Below are 26644 nucleotides of genomic sequence, written 5' to 3'. Positions count from 1 at the left end.
CTCCGCATGGTACAGAGAGCAGCACTACGGACCGAAGTGGTGGTTGCTGTCTGAGCCTTGCTCCGTTCAAGGCCCGTGACTCGCATAAAGTGAAACTGAAGAAGTGTCTCGGTGTTTAGAACGGAGACTATTAAGACGTTTGAATGGTTTTTAATTGCTGTAGAAGTTCAGCCCCAGTGTGCAAGCCAGCTGTGGCCTGTGCAAGCAGGCGCAACCTTTTTGTAGACGTTTCTGTGAGCAGCACCTGCCACCTACCCTCACCTCCTCGTTCTGCTGTCTTAGTTATAAATGAACTTTCAGGTTGTCTGGGTAAGTAAGAACCTCGAAAGTCATGACAAAACTACTGGTTCGTGCTGCCTCACAGTAGTTCTTGGTGCCTTTGTGACAGCTGGTGCTGTTGAGGCAGGAGATGCTGTGGTACCGAAGCCCTGGAGGCGTGAGGGGAAGGAGAGAGATTTGTGAAAATTGACTGAAGTGAATTTCTGTAAGATGTCTGTAATATAGAGAGAAAGAGTTTCTTTTGGGAGCAGTTCAGAGCAGTTTATACTAAGCTCCTTCTCTAAATCTGTAAAGGAGCACAGACTATAAAGGGAATCTAGGTAGATTAGCCATATGGGCTTGAATTAGTAATCTTTTTTTTCAGGATGTAGTGCAGCTGAGGTGGGTGACAGAAACACAGGAGACCGAGTTGTTATTTGTCAGAAGGGAGTGGAGTTCCCTGGCCAATTGGAAATGGTAACATCTTTGGTTTAAGTACTATTTTGTGAGTTCACTTTTGCCAAGGAAACCAAGAACACTCCTACGAGTCAATGCTGGGGACAGGCGCATGCACACGATGCTGCTTGGCTGAATGGGAACAGCGTAGCCGGGGTGGCAGAAAGAGAGGAGCCTTGTAGTCAGTGATGTTGAATGTCTAAAAAACAAACAAAAACGCACACACACAGACAAAAAACCCCCCCAACACAAAAACCAACCAAACACAACAAAAATCACAACAAACAAACAGCCCCCCCCCCCCCCCCCCCTTCTTCCCCTGCCCAGTTACAGCTCTGGAGCTGCAGGTCCTGTCCGGGTTTTTGTGTTTCTAGAACAGTAGGTGGTTGTTGGAACTCAGGACTTTGCCTTCAGTTCGCTTTTCTGTAAGTTTGCTTTGATACAGATAACTTAACGCAAAGTTCTTGTTCTTAATGGTGTTTTTTTCCCCAGCTGTACCAGCAGTTTTCCATGATTCCCCAGTGAAACAGATCATGTTTTGAGCTTTCTAACAAGCATGTGTGATAAACTCCAGTAATTCTCTTGGCTGGTGATAGACAGGAGGAGGTTTTAGAGGATATTTTCTGCTTTCAAAACCTAAGTGCTTTTGTCAATCTTATACTGATTATTTTTAATTACAGTGTCTGATATTATGAAGTACTATTGCATGTTTTAGGCATTTGTGTGAGCTATAGCATTGTATAAAGTGATTTGGAATGCAAGAGCATTTTTGTCCATCTAATATATTTTTTTCTTGAGCTTTATTGTCATGCGTCAGTGACCTGATACTTGAATACTAAGCACACAACTGAAAAATATTATTTGAAATTGAAATCTTATTGAGTAAATTATTTTCTCTTTCTTAATAGTTATTTCAGCAAAACTGAAAGAAAAAAATAAATGGTTTGGACCAAGCCCTTATGTGGAAGTCTCAGTAGATGGACAGTCCAAGAAGACAGAAAAATGCAACAATACAAACAGTCCAAAGTGGAAACAGCATCTTACAGTGTAGGTTTGATGGGTTTGTTTTCCAATTTATTTTGGCTAAATTAATGCAATTGACAGTGGACTTAAGGGTTGCATTTTTATTTTAAGCCAGGCATTCCATGTTACATGATATAAAGATATTTGTGTGATTTTTCAGAGCAAATTGTACTACGGTCTGGAATATATATTTACAAACTATTGCATTACATTCTATGGAAAGGACCCAGTGCTAATGAAGCTGTTTGTTCTGTATTAATGTATGTGGTGTATCAAAGGAGCTGTAATTCTGTGTGTAGTAAGGAAAGTAAGATAATTGGAGATGAAAACTGGAAAGTCCCATGCACGTTTTTGTTGTCACATTTAAGTTTATGGTGTTTCAGAAATACGTGGCTGAAGAGTGCAGCTGTTCTTTGTGTACTGTGCCGCAGAGCAGGTAGTTAACTCTGTCTTGCACACGTCTAAATTCAATCACAAGTACAAAATTCCTGATTAATTTGTGCCTTTAGAGTACAAAACTAACATTAGATTCAAGGTGAACACAGCTGTTCGTGTCTGCTTGGCCCAGGGTCTGTGTTGTGAGATGACAGGAAGTATAAAGTACAGGAAAAAAATGATCTGCAGCTTCTATAAAATTCAGTTTTCTCTTGAGAATGTGTCACGTGGAACACTGGGATAAAGGTCAGTCTTGTGCTTGCACATTTGCTTAGGCTTAAATTGTACATCATTATTCTTGAGGCACCTTGAACATTCCTACCTGATGAAAACCTTTTTTGTGCCTGTTCTTTTCAGATCATTACGAAGTTTTAGTTACTACTCTTTACCTTAGTTTCCACTGTGAAGAATTACTTTGAGAAAAAGAAAACCTTGTGCTTTACGTGCATAGAGATGTGCAAGACCAGAATTTTCTTTTAGCTGTTAAAGCCTGCCTTTTTTTCTTTCTATTTATTTATTTCTTTAATTGAAATGTTTGTGGCTTGTGCTGTGCAGGTCCACACAATAATCCATGGGCAATTTTTGCTCTTGTTCAGTATGTGGTGAACAGAGACACCCAGTGCACATCAACTTGAGTGAAGATCACACTAATGTCACATGGAGCTTAGTGAAGGAAGGTAGTTGCTTTTTAGGAAATATTTTAACACAGCTGCTTACACTCATATTCAGATTAAAAAGGAAAAGCGTAACAGCTGCTGCAAATGGATGAGGATGGTGGGTTCCTTTCCTAGGAGGCAGCCTGTTAAGTGGAGCTGCGTATTTGGAAGGGATTTTCTGACTGTGAAGTCTGGACTTAACCAACCGTACCCAAGTGAAATTATCCACTGAGAAAATAAACAGTCGTTTGTAATACCTGTTTCTCACTATTAAAATAATTTTTAAAAATATAAATGTTAGAATGTTCCTTATAGAAAAAGAACATTGGTATTAAAAATTACTTTGAAGGTAAGGATTTAAAAAAAACCCCAACAGATGTGTTCATACAACATCAGCAACTGATAGTGACATCAATTTGTTTCCCTATTGTAAGGCTTCTCAAAACTCAAGGGATCATGAGAGACGGGTGAATATTTTACCTGTAAGAGGGACTTTCTAGGAAAAAGAAAGTTTTGTGAGTCCATTCTTAATTGTTATATCAGCTATTTTGTGATGCTCATCTTTCTGCTGTTGTCAGAATACTTTTATAAGAAGGAAGAAATAAAATCTAGGCTTTTAGGTTTTTCTTATCACTGGGAGAGTTCTTTATTCTCCAAGATTTGCCTGATCACGTGCACTATCTCAGTTGTCATCATCTTAGAATCATAGAATGATTTCAATTGGAAGAGACCCTCAGGATCATCTGGTCCAACCATAACCTAACCTAACTCTAGCAGTAACTCATGTCCCTGAGAACCTCATCTAAATGTCTTTTAAGCCCCTCCAGGGATGGTGACTCCAGCACTGCCCTGGGCAGCCTGTTCCAATGTCCGACAGCCCTTTGGGGAAGAAACTGTTCCCCAGATCCAACCTCAACTTCCCCTGGCGCAACTTGAGGCCGCTTCCTCTGGTCCTGGCGCTTGTTCCTGGGGAGCAGAGCCCGACCCCCCCTGGCTCCAAGCTCCTTTCAGGCAGTTCAGAGATCAGAAGGTCTCCCCTCAGCTCCTGTTCTCCAGCTGAACCCCCAGCTCCCTCAGCCGCTCCCATCACACTTGTGCTCCAGCCCCTCACCAGCTCCGTTCCCTCCTCTGCTCTCTCTAGTATTTCAATGTCCTTCCTCTGATGAGGGGCCCAAAACTGATTCCAGGTGGGACCTCCCCAGTGCCCAGGACAGTGGCACAATCACTTCTCTAGTGCTGCTGCCCACACTATTCCTGGTACCAGCCAGGATGCTGGTGGCCTTTTTGGCCAACTTGCTTCAAAATATTTGAGAATTTAACACAAGCATCAGGGTAGTGAAAGGGGGGCAAAAATAAATGGTTGAATTCTTCTTTGAATTAACTTGATCTGGAATGAAGAGGAGCTGTTGTGACAGTTGGGTCCATAACCGACTTTTCTGGTAGTAAACATGGAACTAGTTCTCCAAGGACATTACATTAGCACACTATAGTAGTAATACATTCTACTCCTGGAAATGGTGAGGGAAGTTTTTGAATTTTTAAGCCGTGGAAGATGTAATGTGTTCTTCTGTACTCAGTAAATGTATGAAGCCAGAAGGAAAATGTTAAATAATTTTGTATGTATTCCTGCTTCTTTGTCATAATATGATGTAAGTATGTGCTGGCATATTAGGAGAATGGTTGTCTTCTAAAAATCCTTGAAATCATTTTTAGCATATCTGAGTACTTCCCTATTTATGGGATGTCCTAAGGTTTTCTGATAAGCTATTCAGAGAGCAAATTTGTTGTCTTCCCTCTCTGTGTGAAAAATTCTCACATCAAGGTATGCGAATGCTGACCACTCATGGAACGTGAACCTGCCAGAATCAGTCTTTTTTTCTAATTCTGATTGCACTCACATGCTAATTGTGAGCTGGTAGTTTTTCTATAGATATTTCTCTTAAATTAGGAATAATAAAAAATTTACTTAGTCTATGAACAGTCAGGACTTTCATTACATATAAACGTGACCAGATACTAGAATGTGATAATTAGAAATGATTTGATGTTGCCACCATTATTTCTTTGTTTTTAAATAACTTAAGTGACAGTTGAAGCAGATCCCTTGGTTCACCTGCTTCCCCTGCCAACTAATGCCCTTACCCGGTGCTCAACTTTTTCTTTTCAGAATCGTCACTCCTGTAAGTAAATTAAACTTTCGAGTCTGGAGCCATCAAACGTTAAAATCAGATGTACTTCTGGGAAGTGCTGCTCTGGATATTCAGGAGACTTTGAAGTCAAACAGTATGAAACGTAAGTATAAGATTAACCACACTTTGGAATGCTGCAGAATTTGTCAGGAATTGTCTGTTAATCAGTGCTGTGGGCATCTGTTGGAGGAAGGAAACCCTTAGGAATTCCTTTAGTTGCTACAGATTGCATTGATGAGCTTTCTCCTGCTCTTTCAGTGTAATCTGTTTTGTTATACACAGTGTGCTATGGTGTCATTGAAAACGTGGTATTCTTCACTTTGCTAGTATGTGCAAGAGTGAAAGCCTAATAGAAGAAAAAGCATGTTTCCTTTTGTATAGCTTCAAAATGAAAACTCTGATATATTCCTGGTGCTATTTTGTTCTAAATAGTGTTATAGAAACATGTTGTATTGTTTCATGCATCTTAGAACTACTTAGCTGTTAGGCAGTGTGTGCATCCCATGGAGCTTGAAAGAGAACTATAGAATTCTACACACCTGTTAAAGAATTTGTTGCTACACCATATAGCTTTGTGCTGTCATACTTACGTTCTATCCTTTAAAGACATGTTTGCTTCCCGTCTGTCAAATGTGGGCACTGTAAATGCAGCGTGTAAATGAATCTGTCGTAAAATTACCTTGGGTAACTACAACATGCTGTATGATATCGGATACCCTGCTGTAATCCACTGGATTTTGTTTCAAACTTTAATCAAGAATGTTTATTTACAATTTTGTTTCAATGAAAACCAGTTATTTACCCTGAAAATACACTTGGTCTGGGAATATGATGCAAAATGTTCACCTTCTAACTGCGAATCTTGATGTCATTAGATAAACGTGAAATATTTTAATGAGAAGGTAGAATGGAAGTTTCTTCTGCATGAAGAATAAGTTGAATTACATTTTCTAACTATAGGTTTTTGAGGACAGGTACATTAATTGCTTTAGAAGCGTGGGCAGAAACACGAGACTCAATCTCTGCTCTAATGTTAATCCTTTCTTTAGGCAGCAACGAACTTATGCTCCAGTTTTCCCCTTTTTGTAGAAATAATAACTTTTTTGCTGACACCTGGAAATGATTTGTTTTACCACACGAAACTGAAAAAAACATGGAGAGAGTTCTGGGGTTTGTTTTGGGTTGTTTTTTCCCTTGTGACCATGGCCTGTGATTGACTTCTTGAATAAAATGCACTTTTTTTGTCATGTAGAGAAATTATTTTCTGTATTTTTTCAGTTGAGCAGGTAGTGGTGACATTGCATCTTGTTGGTGACAGAGAGCCAGCAGAAGTGGTCGGAGATTTGTCTGTCTGTCTAGATGGGCTGCAGGTAGATCCTGAGCTCCTCACCAATGGTGATGCCTCAAGTACAAGAAGTAAGTAACTTGAATTCAAATCCGCCCTCTACATATATCTGGTAGACAAAACTTTTTTTTCTGGAAACTTTAACACGATGTTTTAATAATCATCATAACAGCGTTTTCTATAACTTACTGTTTGTAGAGACCAGAACTCTTCTGCGTTCTTACTTGAGGTGGAGTCATAGTCCACAGTGAAGATTTTCAGCCTTACCGTAACAAAAATAACATCAGCATCTTGATTCTGTGTACTTTGCTAACTTATATCTAGCAATCCCAGACTTCAGTGAAAGTCTCTAGCTTCCCTGAATGTTTCATAACATCATTAACAGAAAATAATATAAAATAAGTTAGTTTGATCTCATAATAATAATATTCAGCATGGATTTATAGTATTTTTTTCTTAAAATATCTCAAACGTTTTCATGGATTTTTGTTCCCTGTGGAGTGCTGGAGAGAGGGATCCACTATTCTGTTTAGTTGGTGTCGTCAGCTTCAGATAACTAGTATGATTTTTAACTGAAAACCTTGAATACTTGTAAAATGGGTAATTACACTGAAATAAAAAGTAAGAGGGTTTAATTCCATTGGTGCCAGACAAGCAATGGAGCGTTTTTGAGGGTATTGTACCTTGCAAAGTAGAGATAGATAAGAGGTCATTTCTCCAGCAGTCAGCATTGGAGAGACTGTGGGCTGTAGCAATTAGCTACGCAGTTAATTGGCAAGTTTTAGGCTTCTGGTTTGCTTGGTTGGGGGTTGTCGTGGTGGTTTTTTTGGTTTTTGTTTTTTAAAGCACTAGAGGAAGTTGCTTTGAGATTCCATCGAAGTATCATAGGAAAATGGAATTAGCACGCTCACTTTGTAACCGTTTTTTGTTGGCTTTTAGTCCATCTTTCTTTGCATTTTGTTAAAAGGATTAAGCACGTGATTTGATGATGTGGGATTTTTTTGGTAAGTAAAAGCCAAACGCTGGGATTGTGTGGGGCTTGTAGAGCAGAGCTGACGTGGGATAACAGAAATACCTAGTGACAGTAACAAACTTTCCTCTTATGCAATACTTGGTTTTCATCTGTGCATTGTTCCATTTCCTGAAACTCACCTCCTGAGCAAAATGTGCTGGTGAGCAGGAAAGGGCCTGTGGGTGGTAGAACTGAGCGCTATAGGTAGTTTGGGGCTTGACAGTAAAGACAGATGTTGACACACCAAGCCAGAGGTTCAGCGGAGGGTTCACAGATCGTCAGGGGACTAAGGCACACAAGGAGAGAGTTAAAGTAGTCTAACACATTCTTATTGTACAGGCTAAAGGTGCTTACAGGCAAATACAGTGTTTATTGAGTAGCTTTTCAAGATAAGATTTGTGCTTCTGGGATTAAAATCCCTTCCGTGCGCTGCCCACTAACAGCACGTTATCACAAGCCTTTGCAGGATTCCATCCTTGTCTTTGGCTTAGACCAGCACATAGTTCCCATCAGAACTGAGAACTGATTTCTTTGTTAATGACAGTTGTTTAATTCTACAGAAATCAAGTATTTGTGCTGTCTACATGAATGAGCAGTTCTGTGCTGCATATTCAAGTCCTGCAAATGCCGGCACAAAAGGCAAATATTTCCAAGCTGGCTGAACAAGCAGTTGCAAAACGGTTGCAAATCTTGGCTGAGCTGCTATAATTCTCTTTGGAGTCCTGCCATATTTTGTACCTGCTTGAATGCCTTTAGGCTAAATAATTTACAGAGAAAGGGAAGGGTCCAGGCTAGAGTCAAATGATATCTTGTTATGTCTTCGATAAGGTGAAAATATTATTCACAGTGGCAATGGTTTAAAAAAAAAAGTGTATACACACACACATACATATAGAGACATGCAAAATATATACAGTTTTGAAATAAGACAGATAAGCAGTATGTGGTGCGTCACCTCCACATTTGAAAGAAACGTGAGCATTAAAGAGTGCTTCTGTTCTTGGAAATTATTCAGGATGTTGCTTATAGTTCTATCGTCTTTTTCTTTCTGGTATTTAAGGTCCTACACAGAATGATGGCTCCAAAGTAAGGAACGATACACGGTAAGATTTTTTTTCCTCTTTTTTTTTTTATACTGCCTTTTAGTGTTTGCAGTTTTGAAAGAAGAATTTTATGTTTTATAAAGACAACAATTGAAAAACTTCTGAGTATGCCCTGCAATAGTATCTCTTAAGGTCTGAGCATGTACTAAACAAAAATACTGTACTATTGTACATTCACGTATTAAATTGTTTTCCGTATGAGCCCCATCTTCTAGCTTCAGTTTGCCTCCATGCCTGACCCATCTTTTGGGTTTGTTAGTGTGTTTTGTTTGTGCTTTGTTTTGTTTTTCTTTCATGTTCCTCATCCTTCTCCCAATGATTAACCAAAGTAAAATATATATATATATATGTAAAATAGATTAAAAAATCTCACTGGTGAGTAAATGGCACTGGTTATTTTTACACTGTTTTGTTTTATAGCATGGAAGTATCAGAATTATATTTAGCTTTAAGAAGATACCAAGACGTGTCTGGCAGTTGCAGTGTTTTAAGGCCGATATTGGATTATGTGCCCTGCTGCTTGGTAGGATAAAAGTGTGACCATACTCGATGGTGGATTAACCTGCAGTGAGCACCATGCCACTTTAATTATTTCCCAGTACTATAAGTATTTTAAGGATCTGTACAATGCACAACACTCTCGGATGATATCTGGAGTACCAAAGTTAAATTTCATGATTTTTTTTTAATAGCTTATAACTCGCTTGGCTCTGTTGTCTGAAGTCTTCCCGTGAAAGTTTATTTTTGTTCTGTTTCCTTTTCATACTCCGAAGAATGTTTCCATGCTTTGGGTATTTGGAATGCCTGAGTGTGTAATAGTATAATAATAATAGTAATTGGAGCTGATGTGGTTTTAGTACCAAGCAGTGGGGTTTTTAGTGTTCGTAAAGGTCCATTTTGATGATTATGTAAGTGATCTGGAATATGTCTAACGGGTTATTGTTACATTAACAATAATAATGATAATGTTTCGATATGTATTGATTTGATATGTATTGTTATACCTCATATCCGTTAAGCCAAGTGGTCAAATACACTGGAGATGATACACTAAAGTAGTCAAATACACTAAATATAAAAGGTGACACTTTTGACTTGAATGTTCAAAGAGCGGCAGTGTGCTTGCTGGGCCTGAGGAAAACCTGGGCTGCAGCTTTTACAAACCTCACATCGTTCCCTATCTCTGCACACGTTCATCGTCATTTACTGCAGCCTTGGTGTGATCTGGTATGAATCATGCGCACCACACCTGGTGCAGAGCAAAAGCGTGTTTAACAATGATATTGAGGCTAAATGTACACGATTTGACTTGATCCTTTATGCTTTGTGATTTACATAGGCTTGCCTCCTGGTTTTTATTTTGCGTACATTTAAAGGAATGGAGTTTTAGAGGTACTGGGCTGAAACTGTAACCTGTGGTTTCATTACTGATGGCCTATGTACTTGACCTGTCAATCCACTAGAATTCTAGATGACAGTCTTTTATTTTGCTCAACATACTGTGTAAATAAAATGCTTTAAAAGTAAAGTTGTGGATACCTGTAACTCTGCTTAGGGAGCTACAAATATATCAGAATAATACACTGCTAGGTATAACTGAACAGTACAGAATGGGTGAGTACTGCTATTTAGTTTCTTAATTCTTGTAAAGTTGAGAAGCTTATATTCATAGCTTTTGGTCAAAACTTTAATGCCGAGTCCTAAATTCTCCAGCCCTTTCCAGCGTTGAGTTTAGGGAGAAAAACAGTGTATGTGTAATTATGCTTTCTAAAAATGTGAAGTATTCCGTGTGTTCTGAGCATATGCTGCCCCGTGGAGCAAATGCACACAGGTTGCTCTCAGCTTTGACTCAGCTTCCCGTCTCATTAGAGAGAAGTGAAATTCATGGGCAGAAATAGCTGAGCAGCAAAATCCAGAGCCTGGCCCTAAAGGCACGTGTGTCGAGTTGGTGAATGAAAACGGAGGTTTCAGGGACAGATGTTCTATGTATCTATGTATCTATTTCACAGTCTTTTCATCAGTTGAGGTGTCATATACCTCGGGAGATAAACTCTTAGTATGTTCATACAGATGTGGATGTTGTTTTAATTATTATGAATGTAAGAATCTCATGTAGTCATAACTGTTACGTTCTAGTGTCTTCCATAAAATTTAACGTCATCCATACACCATTAGAACAGTTCTTTCTGTTTTGGTTTGGTTTTTTTTCTGCAAAAGGACTAACTCAAACGGCCTGGAAAGCTGCGAAGATGTTGCGCCCAGTGAAAACAAGACTGTTAATGGCAGCGATTCTCCGTTACTCACAAATGGCAACTGCAAACCCGCCCGACCCCCCAGGCCTTCCCGGCCGCCCCCCCCAACGCCGCGCAGACCCCCCTCAGCAGCCGGTAGGTGTTGTGGGGCCAGGCGTTTGTTTTGGAGCTTCACGCTCCATGAATGAACAGCCCTTTTCATGACACTCATTTTTAACTACGTGTTTTCAGGGTAAATTCTTTGGCAGGTAACTCCTGAAGGACTATTTTTTAGCTTGCATTCAGTACATGTTTAATCAGCATTCCTATTATTAGATATTTCTTGCTGCCATGTCTGCTCAGTAACGATCGCAGTGATACTGCTGCATATAGTGGAGCTGGCACCAAAAGAACACAGGTGAATAATATTGTACTGCACCAAGACATCCGCTGAGCTTGAGGCTCCAGATGAAACCTCATGGAACTGTCTCAAAGTGATAATATTGGGTTTTGAAATACTAGTTACTTGTTTCTAGAGTTGTAGTTACAAAAAAATCGTTACTATTTTGCACTGAAATTGATACTTTAAAAAAAAAATATATATGAATATTTAGAAACTGCAAAATTTCAAGACAAGTAGTCCTGAAAAGTTAGTTGATGTTTTTAGGGTAACTCCTTTACCCCCATACACTGTGGTCAGTTTCAGTAGTTTCATTATTACAATTTATAAAGGTTAAGTCTGGATGGGAAACTGCAAGACAGTAATTACTTTAAAAGATTAATCCGGTGTCGTTCAGTAATCAGACCTGACTTGTGTACAACTTTCAATCCTACCCACAAAATGGCATTCAGAAAAAAATGAAGATGTTTAAAGAATGTATTTATTCCCCTCCCATTCAGATAATTAATTTATATGCACTGTCAAGTCTCTTATTGAAAATTTTATGCTTATTATATCTTAAATTATTTTTCCAAATAATAATTTGAAAATAATTAACTCATCAATGCAAGAAAGTATTTTTTTGTTTATAATTGTTTAGTGTTTACAGAATGCAGACAACTTGCTTCAGTAAATATGATTTATTCTATCAGAAATAGCAAAATTATGCCATTGATGACAGTTCTTGGATTAAAACAGAGTTACAAAATGAGACAAAATTGCTTTTTAGTTTTTCTGTCAGCTGTAAAATTTGACTGTATGCATGCACTTCGAAATACCAGTTCTTGCACATTTATTTTTGTGACTTACAACTTCTAAAATAGATTGGTCATAAATATCACTTAAAATCTTTTTTTTTTTTCCTCTTCTTCGATATCTCTGACATCACAGCAAGTGTAAATGGTCCTTCTTCCACATCCACAGAAAACGATGGGGCCAGTGCAGGATCACTGGCAGGTACAGCTGCAAATACATCCTCGGAACAGGGCCCTGAGGGGGCCACAGCTGCTGCAACAGCTTCTCCTGCAACAGCTGCAACAGCTGCTCCTGCAACAGCTGCAACAACCACTCCTGCAACAACTGCTCCTGCAACTGCTGCACTCACCACACCTCCTGTATCAAGACAAGTCCAGCCAGTAAATCCTCCTCCTCAGGCACTTCCTACAGTCAGTCAAGGTCCTCTCCCGCCTGGGTACGAGTTTAATGAAGTGTTTTGCTGTGTGTGTGCGCCGACATTTCTGGGTTTACTTTATTTTCCTTACAGCAGGTGTAACAAAACATTCATAACATCTGCTTTTTGCTGCATAACAAATTCCCCCCCACAATATTAATTTGGAAGTTGTCAGAACTATTTTGTCTGGTAAGCCCTTAGGTATGGTTTATTAAAGAAAATAATTAATCTTTCTGATATTTTGGATACTTGTCATACGTTCCCATGTCAGTGAAACACAGAAGTTTTACATAATGTGGCAGCTTGCTGTCTTTAAATTAGAATTATTAGAATGAAGTCAGGTAGTAAAATGTTGGTGTAGATAAGTAGAAGAAAAGCTGCTATTGCTGTACACAGTCTACAATTTATCCTGAAGTTTTGGGCTTCATACTGCAGCTCCTGTGTTGTTTCAGGCACATGTGGAATTTTCCAAATGGTTGGTCTGTTGCCTCAGAGCTCCTGTTTAGATTCGAAACTTTAAAAAAAAAAAAATCTGGACAATTTGAGCAAGGGAAAGAAAAAGCTTCCTAGTGTGAATGGTGGAATTGTTGAAATATCTGTCTTAATGTGTGGGCAGTTGAACTAAAATTTGGGAGAGATCTGAATGACCTTTCTTACAGGATGACTGTGAAATAGAAAAGCAGTCTTTAAAACATCGGTGGTTGCGTTACCATTTTGGTTTCAACAGAAATGGTGAATTTCTTTTTTCCCCCACAATGTTACATTTGCTGCAAATACAGGGGTAAGTCAGGATCCCAAAGGCTGCATGCGCAGAGAATAAGTGACCGGTGCCCTTATGATGAACTCTGCATATATGTGGTCTGTGCAAAATTTGCATATTTTGAGGAATTAAATGGAATTAACGTTACTCTCTAAGGGGATTATGTTCTACAGATGATTCTGCTCAACAGGTTATTGATATACATGATATTGAATACAAAACTTTGCTTCATTGCTTACTAAAATTCTATGTGTAGGCATGGATTTTAGCTTCAGTTTCTGAAGGTGGCCATGTAGAACGCTTTTTGTATTCTAGTTGACGTAGAATTACTTGTTAATATTAATATGAACATTGTACCACGGTATATTGCACAGCATTTTGGTGCATTTCATGAACCAAGTGTTTAAAGCATTTTGTTTAGAAATAAGCATTTTTATGAAAACAAACATTTCTCATAATGTAGATGAATGGCTGGAGTAGTTTCATCTAGAGGAGGATAAAAATATGGTTTTATTTTCAGCTGGGAGCAAAGAGTAGACCAGCATGGTCGAGTTTACTATGTAGATCACGTTGAAAAAAGAACAACGTGGGATCGGCCAGAGCCTCTTCCTCCAAGGTGAGCCAGGATAGGTCATATCATTGTCTAGGATATGTCTGGATTTTTCAGAAATTGATTGACTGACGGTTTACTAAAGCTAGAAAGCGTGTATGTAAATAGAAATGTGAACCCAGTGTAAAGAATTGCTCCAGGTTGTCTCCAAGGAGTTCTGCCAAAATGCATAGTACATAGGATGTGAAAAATAACAGAATCTGGATTTCCCGTCGAAGATTAAGCAAGCGCATCTTTACTGAGAAACAGATTTAAGTTATAGGCAGTAGACTCCTGCAGCTGTAAAAGAGAACCAAAACCACAGAAAAGTCTTTTGGGACTGAGGTGACCATCAGTGTGAGCAAGAACACCCTTGGTCACCTCTTTATCCTGAGGTTACAGCCCCTTGGTCTTGTCTCAGGGTTCCCAGCTGCTCGTTTACTCTGCTCTTATAAACCAGCTTTGGTTATTTGGTGTTTCCAGCTGTTCAGAACAGCCAGTGATGTTAATCTCTACTTAAAAGCCATGTTCTCATTTCTTCTGTTTCTTATTTTTAAAAAAATCTAAGCAAAATGTAAGAATTATTCTGTTGCATTTCATTCGTAGTCAGTGGGTCACACGCTATACAGAATTACAAAGTTAAAACGTGGGATGGTAAAAAGAACTTGATATTAGAGAACAAAAACTGGCAGACAAGCCAATAAAGGGAACCCAGCTGTCATACTCAATTTTGAGAGGATTGATTAGTGTATTACTTAAACTTATTCAGAATGGTAGCGTTTTCACTCGAGTTTTGTAAATAGTACTGGCTTCATATGAACTGAAGAAAATAATAATAATTTAAAAACCAAACCAACAAACAAAACCCCAAAACAAACGAAAAATAAAACACCAAACAAAAAAACCCACACGAAAAACCACACATACACAAAAAAACCCCAAACCACAATGCCCACACCTTCCTTTTCTCCAAATTAGAGTCTGAGGAGATCTTTCATTGTACAGCCCAAACTGTCAGGTTTTTGCTGTCTTTTTAGGAAAAAACAGCGGACTGTGGTCTTACAGGTTGGGTGGGGTACATGCAGCATAGTATTGGTAGTGGTTTGTGTAGCACTTAAACTGTTCCACAAAATCCTGAAAGTACAGTAAATGGAATGAGTCTGACTGGGTATAGTTTGCAACAAAGTGATCCTTCTCGAACAATTTCAGCTCTTTCATCGTTTTAGTGGTGGGTAAAAGGAGAAAAAAAAGGCTACTGCTGACCCCTTGCTTTATATCCACTTCCAACACACTGTTGTTTGCCTAAAAGTGCTTCTGAGCCCTTCAAATTGTCTGCTGTTGAGAACCATTGCTTGTAATTTTTTTAAAAGCTGGGAGCGGCGAGTTGACAACATGGGGAGAATTTATTACGTTGACCACTTCACTAGAACGACAACGTGGCAGAGACCGACCCTGGAGTCTGTCCGGAATTACGAGCAGTGGCAGCTGCAGCGCAGTCAGCTGCAAGGAGCCATGCAGCAGTTCAACCAGAGATTTATCTACGGGGTAAGGAATAGAACCATGACTGTACAGGTTAAGTAACAGAGGTATCTCTTCCAGATTTTCAGCCTATTAGTCTCTTGTCTGTGTATTCCAAGTATATATTAATTTGGGGTTTGGGCGTACTTGTGGGTGACTTTTCCCCATAAAGATACCAGACTTTGTTATGGTTTATTCTTTATGGTAATACAGTATCTTTGTGTAGCACGGCGGGAGGTAATAATTGGTAACCTCAGTTCGTGTCCTTGCAATGACTGCAGGCAGCACATGCAGTGTGATGTGGTTTGTCTGTCAGCTGAATATAGCTGGTGTTCTTTGATAAAATTTACATAAAATATTGATAAAAGCCTTTGCTTCAAAACAAAGTACAGCTTAGTAATAAGCTGGCTTATTTGTATTTTGTCTTGTTTTGTCTTGGCCAAAGATCTGGAAGGTAAGCAAGCTCACAGGACATCTCTTTCTACTTTGGGTAAAATGAAATATGCACAATGAATGTTCTGAAAGTGGCGAAATTGAAAAGAATCCTTCTGGAATTTTAAATCCATTGTTTACCTCTGATGTATAGTAGACTTTGGATAACTCCAACTCATGCTACTAGTCCATCAAGAATGGTGTAGGTTCTAAATTTGCTGTATGTGTAGAAAATAAAAATAGACCTCAGAAGTAGTGGCAGGAAGAACGGTACTGAGTGCGGGAATGACATGATTTGCTTTCTGATCGTTTTGGGTGCTACTGTGCTAATTTCCCTTCTGCGTAGGCTGGGGCTCTAAACAAAGAATAATTATTTTCTTGGCACTGTGGTTAATTAAGCATGCCAAGGTCTGTATGATAGGCCTTCTCTGTGGCGAAAAATAACTTGTTGGCATCTTTGCTTATACGTAACATGAACAAAAATGCATTTACTGCAGTAGTTCATTATAGCTGTGGTAGAACATCTGGAAAGCAAATGACTAGTCATTAATGCACCATTTGTTTGTGTCACTTGCAGAACCAGGACTTTTCATCCACACAGAACAAAGAGTTTGATCCCCTTGGCCCTCTGCCACATGGATGGGGTAAGACTGACTTGAAAGTGGTTTGTCATACAATGTAATTAAACATTAAAGCATACTTCTGCCAGATTATTTTGTTAGCTGTTCTAGGCTAGTTTTTTAAAATGAAAATCTGGATTAAAAATCTTTTAAAATTAATCAAATGTGCTGTTAAAACAGAGTTCTGACAAGAATGTGTGGTTTCGAAGTAGATTAGAAACTATAAAGTATTCTGGTTTGCACCCTGTAACTATCATAATAGCTTCTTTCACACCATTATCTTTTTTAACCACTTTGATTAGGCAGGATTCCTCCCCACCATTCTGTTCCTGCCAAATCAGATTTCAAATCCCCTCTAAATCAGACTGCCAAGTTCCCTCTTCAGGCCAATTCTTAGAGAGTTTTGTTGGTCTGAAAATGTTTTTATAATGGCAACTAACCACTTCTTGACTTGCCCCTCTCCCTGGAATAAATTTGGTTTTGTACTTTACAGGTTAACTATTTACAATTAATACATAGGGGAGTGTACAAAAACGTAAGTGTAAAACTAATCTCTGATTTGACTGCCAAGCAGATAGAAGAATTCAAGTTTCATGATATGTAGGCAAAGTTCTCAGAATTGTGTAATTTTAAAGCAAGTAATTACTTGGCAGAATTAGACCTGGGTTTTTGGTTCATCCGTTTTTCAAACATAACTATTTGGATTTTTAGTTCTGGTATTGATGCAATTTCCAGCCATAGAATTGTTGTTTCCCACACTTGTGCTTTGTTGCATTGCACATAGAACATTTCAAAGAAAGTTCTTGGGGCTGGTATTGCTCAGGAAACAACAAAACTGTGTTTGCACATTGGGTTGGATTCTGCTACCAGTGTAACTCATAGACAAGTGTCTATTTCCAGACTCCCTTGTAAACTGAAGGTTTTTACATGTCATAGATTTTGGCGTGTTTTTATAATTTGTATTCTGTATTTCTCTTGCGATGCTAAATACAAACTGCATAAAGAGACGCAGAATGGTACAAAGACCAAATCAGGGCATTTATTATAAACTTTGTTCAATCGTGGGCATACACTGAACTGAGAGAAAATATGAATGTATTTTCTTGGAAACTACATGGATCATTTTTTATTCACTGCTCATTATTTGGACATGAAACCCTTGTACTTTCTTGATACTTGTGTATACCTCTGTCACCTGTTTTGTGTTTGCTGTCTATAGTGCTGTAAGGTATATCACAGTAATGGAAGCAACTGGAGTTTCCTATAGAGAAAACAACTTTTTTTTTTTTTTCTTCCAATTAATTTTTTCCTACAATCGAAAAATAAATAGCATAGTAAAGAATCTATCTTAATCTGTGTAATATCTTAATCTGTGCAAATTTTTAACTTGCAAAACCACTCAAGAACCTTTTGAAAGGTGCAAACAGTAGATCTGGTGAAAGTAAATCTCCTGTGATGAGCTGCGTCCTTCACGCAAATGTTTATGCTGTTTTTAGGATGCCCAGAACCTCTCCTGCAGTCATGATTGTTGGTATAAGCACTGCAGGCAGAGAGAGCTGAACTTTTCAGGGTAAGAACTGAGATATAAAGAACTTTCCTGTGAACACCAGCAAGTGCAGCTTTTCGCTGAGCACACGTGAAGGGGCAGTTTGGTGTGACTATCAGCAGTCAGTGTTCAGACAGCTTCCTGCTTGTGAATAATGTCGGTGAAAGTGAGATGTCGAGTCAAAGGAGGGACAGAGAAACATGAAGAGAGTAGAGGCTGTGGCAGGGTCTGTTGATGGATGTTATTTATTTCTTAGAATCATAGAATCATTCCAGTTGGAAGAGAGACCCTCAGGATCATCGAGTCCAACCATAACCTAACCTAACTCTAGCACTAACCCATGTCCCTGAGAACCTCGTCTAAACGCCTTTTAAACCCCTCCAGGGATGGTGACTCCAGCACTGCCCTGGGCAGCCTGTTCCAATGCCCCACAGCCCTTTGGGGAAGAAATTGTTCCCCAGATCCAACCTCAACCTCCCCTGGCGCAACTTGAGGCCGTTTCCTCTGGTCCTGGCGCTTGTTCCTGGGGAGCAGAGCCCGACCCCCCCTGGCTCCAAGCTCCTTTCAGGCAGTTCAGAGATCAGAAGGTCTCCCCTCAGCTCCTGTTCTCCAGCTGAACCCCTCAGGTCCCTCAGCCGCTCCCATCACACTTGTGCTCCAGCCTCTCACCAGCTTCAAAAGCCAGCTATCTGCAGACGCTTACATTAAAGAGAACGAATGTGCTTCAGACTGTATAACAAAGGAGGGAGGTAGATCTTTTCAGGTTGTTTATTATATCTGCCTTTCTCTGATTGTGAGGAGACTAGGTCTGGTGCTACAGGACAACTAGCGATCTGCACCCATGGGTGCAGCAGCAGGACTAAGTCACAGGCTTCCCCACACCAGCAGAAAGCATCTCTAAAGCAGTGACTGCAAAACTGCTTTGCAGAGAATGGAAGAACCAGGGAATCCTATGTTACTCTCTCAGATTCTTTTTAATTTTGTCTCAGAAATAAATCAAGCAGGTATTGATTATATTTTTTTCTCCTTTCCTTTTGCATCTTTTCAGAAAAGAGAACTGACAGCAATGGCAGAGTGTATTTTGTCAATCACAACACACGAATCACTCAGTGGGAAGATCCCAGGAGTCAGGGGTAAGAAATCAGTTGCAGCTTCATGTGAGTCTGGAATGAAAATCATAGAATCTTTTCGGTTGGAAGAGACCCTCAGGATCATAAATGTAACAGAGTAGTGAGACTGAGAGTTAGGAAATACTGCCCACAGCTGAAACATGGACTGTCCTACGCAAACTTCAGACAACCCCTTAAAATATCAAAAAGTACTAGCCAAAATGGAAACTGTCAGAATATTACTAAGTAATAGTACAATTACCATGAAAGTCTTGGTCAATAGTAATAAGGTCATTGCCCAGAACAGCTCCTACTCTTTTTTTTAAAAAAAGACACATCTAAACACTTGTATCATGGAAGGAGGAAGAGATTTCTTTCATACGGCGATTGGATAGTGCAGACGATCCTGAATAAGAATGATTGTTTCCTAAACAGTTAATAGCTAAGAGACAGAAAGAAGACAAACTTAAAAAGCTGCAGCGCCCCTCCTCACAACTTGTAAAAAATAGGGAGGAAGGAAGAAAAAAAGGGAGGGCGGAGAAAGAGAACCTGACTCACTACTCAAAGTAATGGAGTACTGTTTATTTCAATCTCTGCTCGCTCTGACTCTCTGAGGTAGGGAATATAGGCAGGAAATTCAGGGTGAGTGGTCTCAATCCCAGCTCTGCCTGTTTGAGCTGAAAATTTCCATTTGGTGAAGCAAGTTCATCTGCCCTCTGGAGAGAAGGAGTAAGAGGAGGGCGAGTGGAATTGCCTGGTGTGTGTGGAGGGGGCAGAGCTGCGGCCAGAGATGACAACGTTTCCATCCCAGTCCCATCTGCAGCAGCTGACTGTGTGGAGAACACTATTAATATAACCTGCCAACCTAATGTGCTGGTTTCACAGCCAGAAATACGGTCCTACAATGTGGGACGTCACTCTGAGAGCACTTGGGAGTGATACTACTCAGCTCTTCCAAATATCTTGAGATCTGGTTTTGTTCACAGCTAAATTGAGTTAGAAGTTGTCAAAAAATATACAAGATCAGTATTTGCATTTTCTTTTATTTTCATCATTTTGAAACTCTGAAGTTTTTTGCTACTGTGATTATACATGAGGTACCAAAAGCTACTTATTAAAATTATGTCAGTTTTTGAGTAAAAACCTAATAGCTAGGAGATCAAGTTATGTTGTTTACATGTAGGAAACATCAATAAACCTTGCTTACGTTTTTCCCTTGAGTTTCTATTTGCCGTTGTTCCAGGTAGCGCAACCAAATGAGCTCGTGTTTATGTAAACAGTCATTTTGTTCTAATTGAGAGCTGACCTGAAAATGTCACAGGGAAAGAAGGCAGAATAAATATTGAATGGAGAGTTTCTCCATCTGTAGTTATTCTAGATCTGCAAAAATTGTTACTATCTCAGGTATTGTTCAATTGACTTAATACATCAAGTTGATCAGTTACCATATGTTTTCTTGTATCCATAGTCAATTAAATGAGAAACCCTTGCCAGAGGGCTGGGAAATGCGATTTACTGTGGATGGCATTCCGTATTTTGTGGATCACAATAGAAGAACCACTACATATATAGATCCTCGCACGGGCAAGTCTGCTCTGTAAGTGTTTTTAACATTTATACAAAGCTTTCAAAAGTGAAGTTTAGTACGCATCATTTTTGAAAGTTGTTTTTCCTCTTTGCACTTTTTTTCATGCAGAAAGTTTTGCATATAGTAATGCTTTGTAATTTTCTGGGGTTTTTTGGTCCCCTGGTAACTGTCCTAGAGGAAGGTGGTGTTTTGAACACTTCATAATCCTTCTTGCCAAGCCCTGTGTAAGATTTGAAGATAATGGAAGAGCTTCATCAGTCCTGTTGATGACCAGATCTCTTCATTCCAGTTACTGTCTTTTTAAGTACACTCACCCTTTCTGTCTTTTTATTTTTAGGAACCAGAATGGAGTTAAAACCAGAACTTAACTCCCAACTTAAATTAACTGAATGTCATCCCATCCTGCTTGTTAGAATCTTTTTTACAGTTAATAATCAGAGACTGGTTAAAAAGTACTGTGGATGCACTCCACAATTTACAAAGGAAGATTTCGTTGTCGTCGTTTAGAAGCAAGAAAATTACACCCCCAAGTCAAAAAACGTGAATAAGAATCTTCCAACTAGATAGACAACTAAACTGTACAACTTCATAATGAATACACTTGCAGGCTTTTACTTAAACTACAAGCACACTTTTGAAATCTGTTTTTTTTTCTCCCTTTGGTTCCAGAGACAATGGACCCCAGATAGCTTATGTGCGTGATTTCAAGGCAAAGGTCCATTATTTCAGATTCTGGTGTCAGGTACGGATTCATTTCTTGGGAATATTTGTTTGCTTTTTTGGTTTTTGCTTACATGCTTTAAATGAACTCTTTAATGTCTTGTAAATAAAGGTAATCAAACTAAGGTTAAAGGTGAGTTAGATTAGGACAGAGCAAATACAGGACTTGTACAAACTCCTGTAAGCTTTAAAGCTGAATAAGATATGGATTTAAAACTTTTTAGAATAAAGGAAAACATCAGTTTAGCTACTTTTTAAGTGGTGGGTTTCAGAATAGTATTTTCTTTTTGCTATTAGTAAGGGAATACATGGAGGCAGAGTGTTTTTATAGTTCATACAAGATGGACTTTCTGCACAAATATGTACTTGTGAAAGAAAACACAGGTATTTGACAAAGAACACGCATGTCTAGACATTGAGGAATATACTGTGTTGCACCAAATCCCATCCTATCAGTCTTGGTCCTCTAAATTCTCTGTATATCAAAAGATTAAGTTGGCATACAGGAAAAATTCTTAGGATTAAATGTTTCAGTTTTCAGGAGTCAGTGAATTATCCTTTAAAAAAACAAGGACTAGCCTAATTTTTCAACTTCGAATTTTGTGCAGAATAACCTGAAATTTCAATTTTTTTAGTTGAATTCTGGGGCAGAAAGCCTTGATGACTTAGAGTATGTTACTGATCTTAATGTTTTTCAACATCTTGTAAGAGTAGAGTATTTGCACCTGTTTGAAGCAGGATCTGGAGGCACCAATACCTGACTGCAGGTATCAATATTGGAAGAAATCTATTCTTGAAGTAAATTACAATTCAACTATCTTGATTGCTGGGTTTGCTTTATATGGGTTAGTGAAATTTAACTGCACCTCTTAAAACAACATACGCAACAAATAACAATCCACACTCAGAAGCTTTAAGTGATTATACACTTAATGTCTAAAAAATGTCATTTCAGCAACTAGCAATGCCACAACACATCAAGATCACAGTGAGCAGGAAAACGTTATTCGAAGACTCATTTCAACAGGTACTGTAATAAAACATGATAGTAGTGGCATGAAACATTGAGTTGATGAAATTTGTCATGTCATTCTTGATTCTTTGACATCTTGTTAATGTTATTTTAAGTGAGACTAACAAAAAACCACTAGTTTAATAGTTAGGATACATTCATACTTATATATTAAAAGATCATGCTAAAATGTGAAGTTCTGGCTCTAAAGGCTGATTCGTCTGACAGAGAAAGTGATTTTTTAATTTTTTTTTAAATTATTTTTCCTCAGAATTCTTTACAAGGTGAGTTAATTTTGAGGGGAGCACTGTGGCAGAGCAGCTCCCTATTCTCCGGAGGTTTCCATGTTGTGCTTATGTTCGGCACATTTTTCCCAACCATGGGCTATAAGCATGAGCCAAAAAAATAGATTAAGTTCATCTTAGTCTGTGTGTTATGGGTCTTTAAGTAATGAAAGGGTTAAAAGAAAACAAAATTAATAATTCTAGTTAGATTATTAGAAGCAAAATTCTCGTTAATGTCTATAGACCTAAACCATGGTTAAAACTTGTTCCTATACAATATTTTCAAGTGCATTTGAATTTTATTTTTGAATGTTCATTGTGGCGATAAATCACTCCTGTTGCTTGTGAAATTGAAGCCAAGAGCAGCTCTTTGTCAGTCTAAGATACACAGAAACAGGCTTGGAAGTGCACAGAACAATTCTGCTGGTAGATACTCCTCTTGGCCACCTCTGTATTTTTCTGACTTAAAACCAGCTTCAGAAAACCTTATCTAAGAAGGCAAGAACTTTTAGCTTCCTCTGTCCTTAGCTGAATATTTTTTCTTTATCTTCCTCGATGTCTTCAGGCTTCATTTCTTGTAGGGATTATCACAGATGTGCCAAGCCAGGAAATTTGAATCAACAGGACAGTACGTTTTGAGACAAATTATTTTCTTAAATAAGGATTAATGCTTGTCCAAATTACTGGAAACTGGTTTAGCACAAGCAACAAATAGTGCAGTTGATTTGTCTTTTCTTTTGGATCAGTGATGCCTTCCAGTAAAAGGGGTTAGAAGGGGGCAAAATAAATCCTGTAACTGAAAGTTAGCTCCAGCCTTATTTCTAAAATGGCACTTAGTCCTTTTTCAGTAACCGTAGAGATAATAAAATTATACTGTCCTGGAAAGAATCAAGAGATGATGTAATTCTGTAAACATCAGCAAACCCAGGCTTCCATAGGAAAACAGGGTGCGTTATCAATCATTTAGATGACATAATTACAAAGACCCGAGGTAATTTTTTCTGCTTCTTCGTCACTTACCATTTGCAGATATCTCTGTTGGGGTTATAAAAATTTTTATGATGCTTACTACAGACATCTAGGAGAGATTTTAAAATGCAAATCTCAACCCAAATTCTGTGCCTCTCATTGCAAACCAAAAACTTAAGGTTCTTGGACTTACAAAAGTGTTATGTGAAATTTCCTTGTGTAAACCTCCGAGAATTGACCAAATCAGCATAATTACAAATTGAGTCATTGTATTGAAACCAGGATTAGTAAAGTTCCTTAGTATCTACGATTCTACCTAACTTTTAAAGAAACCATACCAACCAAGCTAGATTTTTATTATCCTCTTTAGGAGATGAAGCTGTAAAATGAAAAAAACATATAATGTATGTTTATTATTGCTTTGTTTCTAATTTATCTCTTTGAGCCCTTGATTATGTGTCTTCATTACTTGTAACTGGGATACCCTTCAGTCCGGTATTTAACAAATACTGAATTTACTCACTTTGGGCCTGTTATTTATTGGCTGGATTTCCATCACTTATAGACAGGCTGCTGGCCCAATTATCCCAAGTCTTTAATTTCAGAATTATTATTTCTTTTCTATCTTTTACTTTTTGATCTATGGAAAATACGTTTGTACTAATGCTTCAAATTCCATGAACGTTACGTAAGCAGGTACTTCATGTACTCATAGTTCATTTTATGCTCTGAGTTATTAAACAATATATTGCTTGGTAGCAAATAGTAATAAGTGTAGCCAATGCTTATAGCTGTTTTCTTAAAAAGAACTGATTGTTTTTCTTTTACTAAGATAATGAGCTTCAGCCCTCAAGATCTCCGGAGACGTTTATGGGTTATTTTCCCTGGTGAAGAAGGCTTAGATTATGGAGGTGTTGCAAGGTAAACTAAACTGAAATGGCAAACCATACCTTTTTCTGCAAGTTGTTGTGTGAAGCCTTCCACAAAATATACTTAAACTGCAGTGCTTTCAAAACATTAGTGAAGTTTATTCTGAGGAAGACAGTTCTTTAAGATGTATGCATGTCTTAAAACTGTATAAAATAGTTTTCGGTTCGCATTAGGAATTACTTTGATGGTCTCAGTGGTTAAAAAGATGCAGTTTCCTGAACTACAGTCAGCCTTTGACGTTAACGGTTGAGCCAAAGTAGAGATTTATTGGAAAAGTCAGTATAAATCTACTTTCAGGTCAAAAGCCTTTACTGGAATTTAACCAAGAAGTGCACATATTAATTAGCATTCCCTAAAACTTTAAAGTTTAAATCAGTGGTAGACTTGTAATCCACTCATTTAGGTAAGGGTGTTTTTGATCCAAACCACTGACAGTTGCATATCATCGTAACTTTGCATATTAATTTGTAATTTGTGTTAGTTTCTATTTGGTTTCAGTTTGATACTTTCTGGTGCAGAGGTCAGCTCGACTGCCTATGTGCCAACAAGTTCCTAAGTCAACATGAGTTAACTAAAGTGATCTCGAATTTAATTTATTTTGAAACGTGTTTTTATTGTTTGTGTGATTTCAGGGAATGGTTCTTTCTATTGTCGCATGAAGTTTTGAACCCAATGTATTGCCTGTTTGAATATGCAGGGAAAGATAACTACTGCTTACAGATAAACCCAGCCTCCTATATTAATCCAGACCATCTGAAATATTTCCGATTTATTGGAAGATTCATTGCCATGGTAAGTTCAAAAGTAGAAAGAGATTCTCTCATGTAATTTTCCTATAAATAAATATTGTACTGTCAGATGGGTAATTAAACAATTCATTTTGGAGTTGAAACAATTATCGGGTATTTGGATAGAACTACTGTTGGTATAAGTTAATTCAGCGTATTAGAAGTCATGATATTCTAGGTGGTTTTAATTATTTGGCTGTCAAATTTCATTAGGTATAGGGTACAGAATGTTGTCATATTAAGTAGTCAGTCATTCTTTGCATTATTTTGTCTGTTTTCATGTTCTGCAGGCTTTGTTCCATGGGAAATTCATTGACACTGGTTTCTCTCTGCCGTTCTATAAACGTATCCTGAACAAGCCAGTAGGACTCAAGGATTTAGAGTCTGTTGACCCAGAGTTTTACAACTCTCTCATCTGGGTAAAGTGAGTTTGACTTGATTTTTGTTCTTGAAATAGCAACACAATGGTTTTGATTTTCACTTATGCCAGGAAGCAGGTGTACATTTATTACTAAAAACCCCACTGGAAAGTATAATATATCCATTGCATCATCAATTTAATAAATCTAGCTAGACTTTATACAGATGTGGCAGTCTTGAACACTATTACAAATAAAGTGGCTTGAGTAAATTCCACTGAAATAGTATGTTCCATACTCAATGTATATTGTGCTAAAAGCTGTAGTGAGTTAAAATTCCATTAGGAAAACGTAAAGTAGTTGCTATTTGAGTAAAGATGCCATGAAACAGTGACCTGAAAGGGAAGGAAAAAGTCTCAAACCTCTCAGTCCTGATTTCTGTAATTAAGGAATGGTGTTCTGTTTTGTACTCAGAAAATATACTTTTTTTTTTTTTTTAAAGAAGGGCACTTTGTCATCTTCTGACTTACTGAGTTTTAGAGATCAAGCAAATATGATACTGAAAAATGCAAGTTATAGGGAAGAAACTTGTATTAAATCATGGGGGAAGCCATTACTGGTGAATGATCCGAGTAAATTGCAATGAGTTGCACATATAACAATGTTTACCTTATGAATGGTGTCAATCCCTTAATATTTTGTGGAGAGTCAAGAGTAGAAGGTCGTTACTTTAGGCCATTATCTGCCATAGCTGCATCTCTGCATTTGTGTGTGCGGTGCATGTAAATTGCCCACTTTTCACATTGCAAACCAATGGGTTTTCTTCACAACACACAATAATTGCAAGGTCTTCGAGTGCTGCTTCAGAGTGTTACACTTATTCTATGTATGGTTCTTTTGGTGCACACGTAATTTGTAACAGTGTAAAAGAGAGCACATAGGCTTCTGGGTGTCAATATTAGAATCATAGAATCATTTCGGTTGGCAGAGACCCTCAGGATCATCGAATCCAACCATAACCGAAGACCAGCACTAACCCATGTCCCTAAGAACCTCGTCTAAACACCTGTTAAACCCCTCCAGGGATGGTGACTCCAGCACT

At 38.3% G+C, this 26644-nt stretch overlaps 1 protein-coding gene across 2 annotated transcripts in view; it reads left to right on the top strand.

Annotated features, from left to right (window-relative positions):
• The window catches only part of ITCH (itchy E3 ubiquitin protein ligase), a 60840-nt gene that overhangs the window by 23942 nt on the left and 10254 nt on the right, over nucleotides 1–26644 (top strand). Inside the window, exons 3-18 of one of the 2 annotated variants that reach the window (XM_065645498.1) lie at nucleotides 1623–1761; nucleotides 4996–5120; nucleotides 6296–6433; nucleotides 8435–8477; nucleotides 10695–10864; nucleotides 12072–12339; nucleotides 13599–13694; nucleotides 15038–15212; nucleotides 16195–16261; nucleotides 18832–18916; nucleotides 20361–20489; nucleotides 21150–21222; nucleotides 22156–22227; nucleotides 24298–24386; nucleotides 25028–25187; nucleotides 25474–25607. In XM_065645498.1, coding sequence (XP_065501570.1) covers nucleotides 1623–1761; nucleotides 4996–5120; nucleotides 6296–6433; nucleotides 8435–8477; nucleotides 10695–10864; nucleotides 12072–12339; nucleotides 13599–13694; nucleotides 15038–15212; nucleotides 16195–16261; nucleotides 18832–18916; nucleotides 20361–20489; nucleotides 21150–21222; nucleotides 22156–22227; nucleotides 24298–24386; nucleotides 25028–25187; nucleotides 25474–25607 — 1963 coding nt within the window. Of the gene's footprint in view, nucleotides 1–1622; nucleotides 1762–4995; nucleotides 5121–6295; nucleotides 6434–8434; nucleotides 8478–10694; nucleotides 10865–12038; nucleotides 12340–13598; nucleotides 13695–15037; nucleotides 15213–16194; nucleotides 16262–18831; nucleotides 18917–20360; nucleotides 20490–21149; nucleotides 21223–22155; nucleotides 22228–24297; nucleotides 24387–25027; nucleotides 25188–25473; nucleotides 25608–26644 lie in introns of both variants that reach the window. The other variant, XM_065645497.1, reaches the window with a different exon arrangement.

The sequence above is a fragment of the Caloenas nicobarica genome, chromosome 15 (assembly GCF_036013445.1).
Source record: "Caloenas nicobarica isolate bCalNic1 chromosome 15, bCalNic1.hap1, whole genome shotgun sequence".
Taxonomy (NCBI): domain Eukaryota; kingdom Metazoa; phylum Chordata; class Aves; order Columbiformes; family Columbidae; genus Caloenas; species Caloenas nicobarica.
Note: the sequence above shows the minus strand (reverse complement) of the source record. Positions and strands in the feature narration are given on the sequence as shown.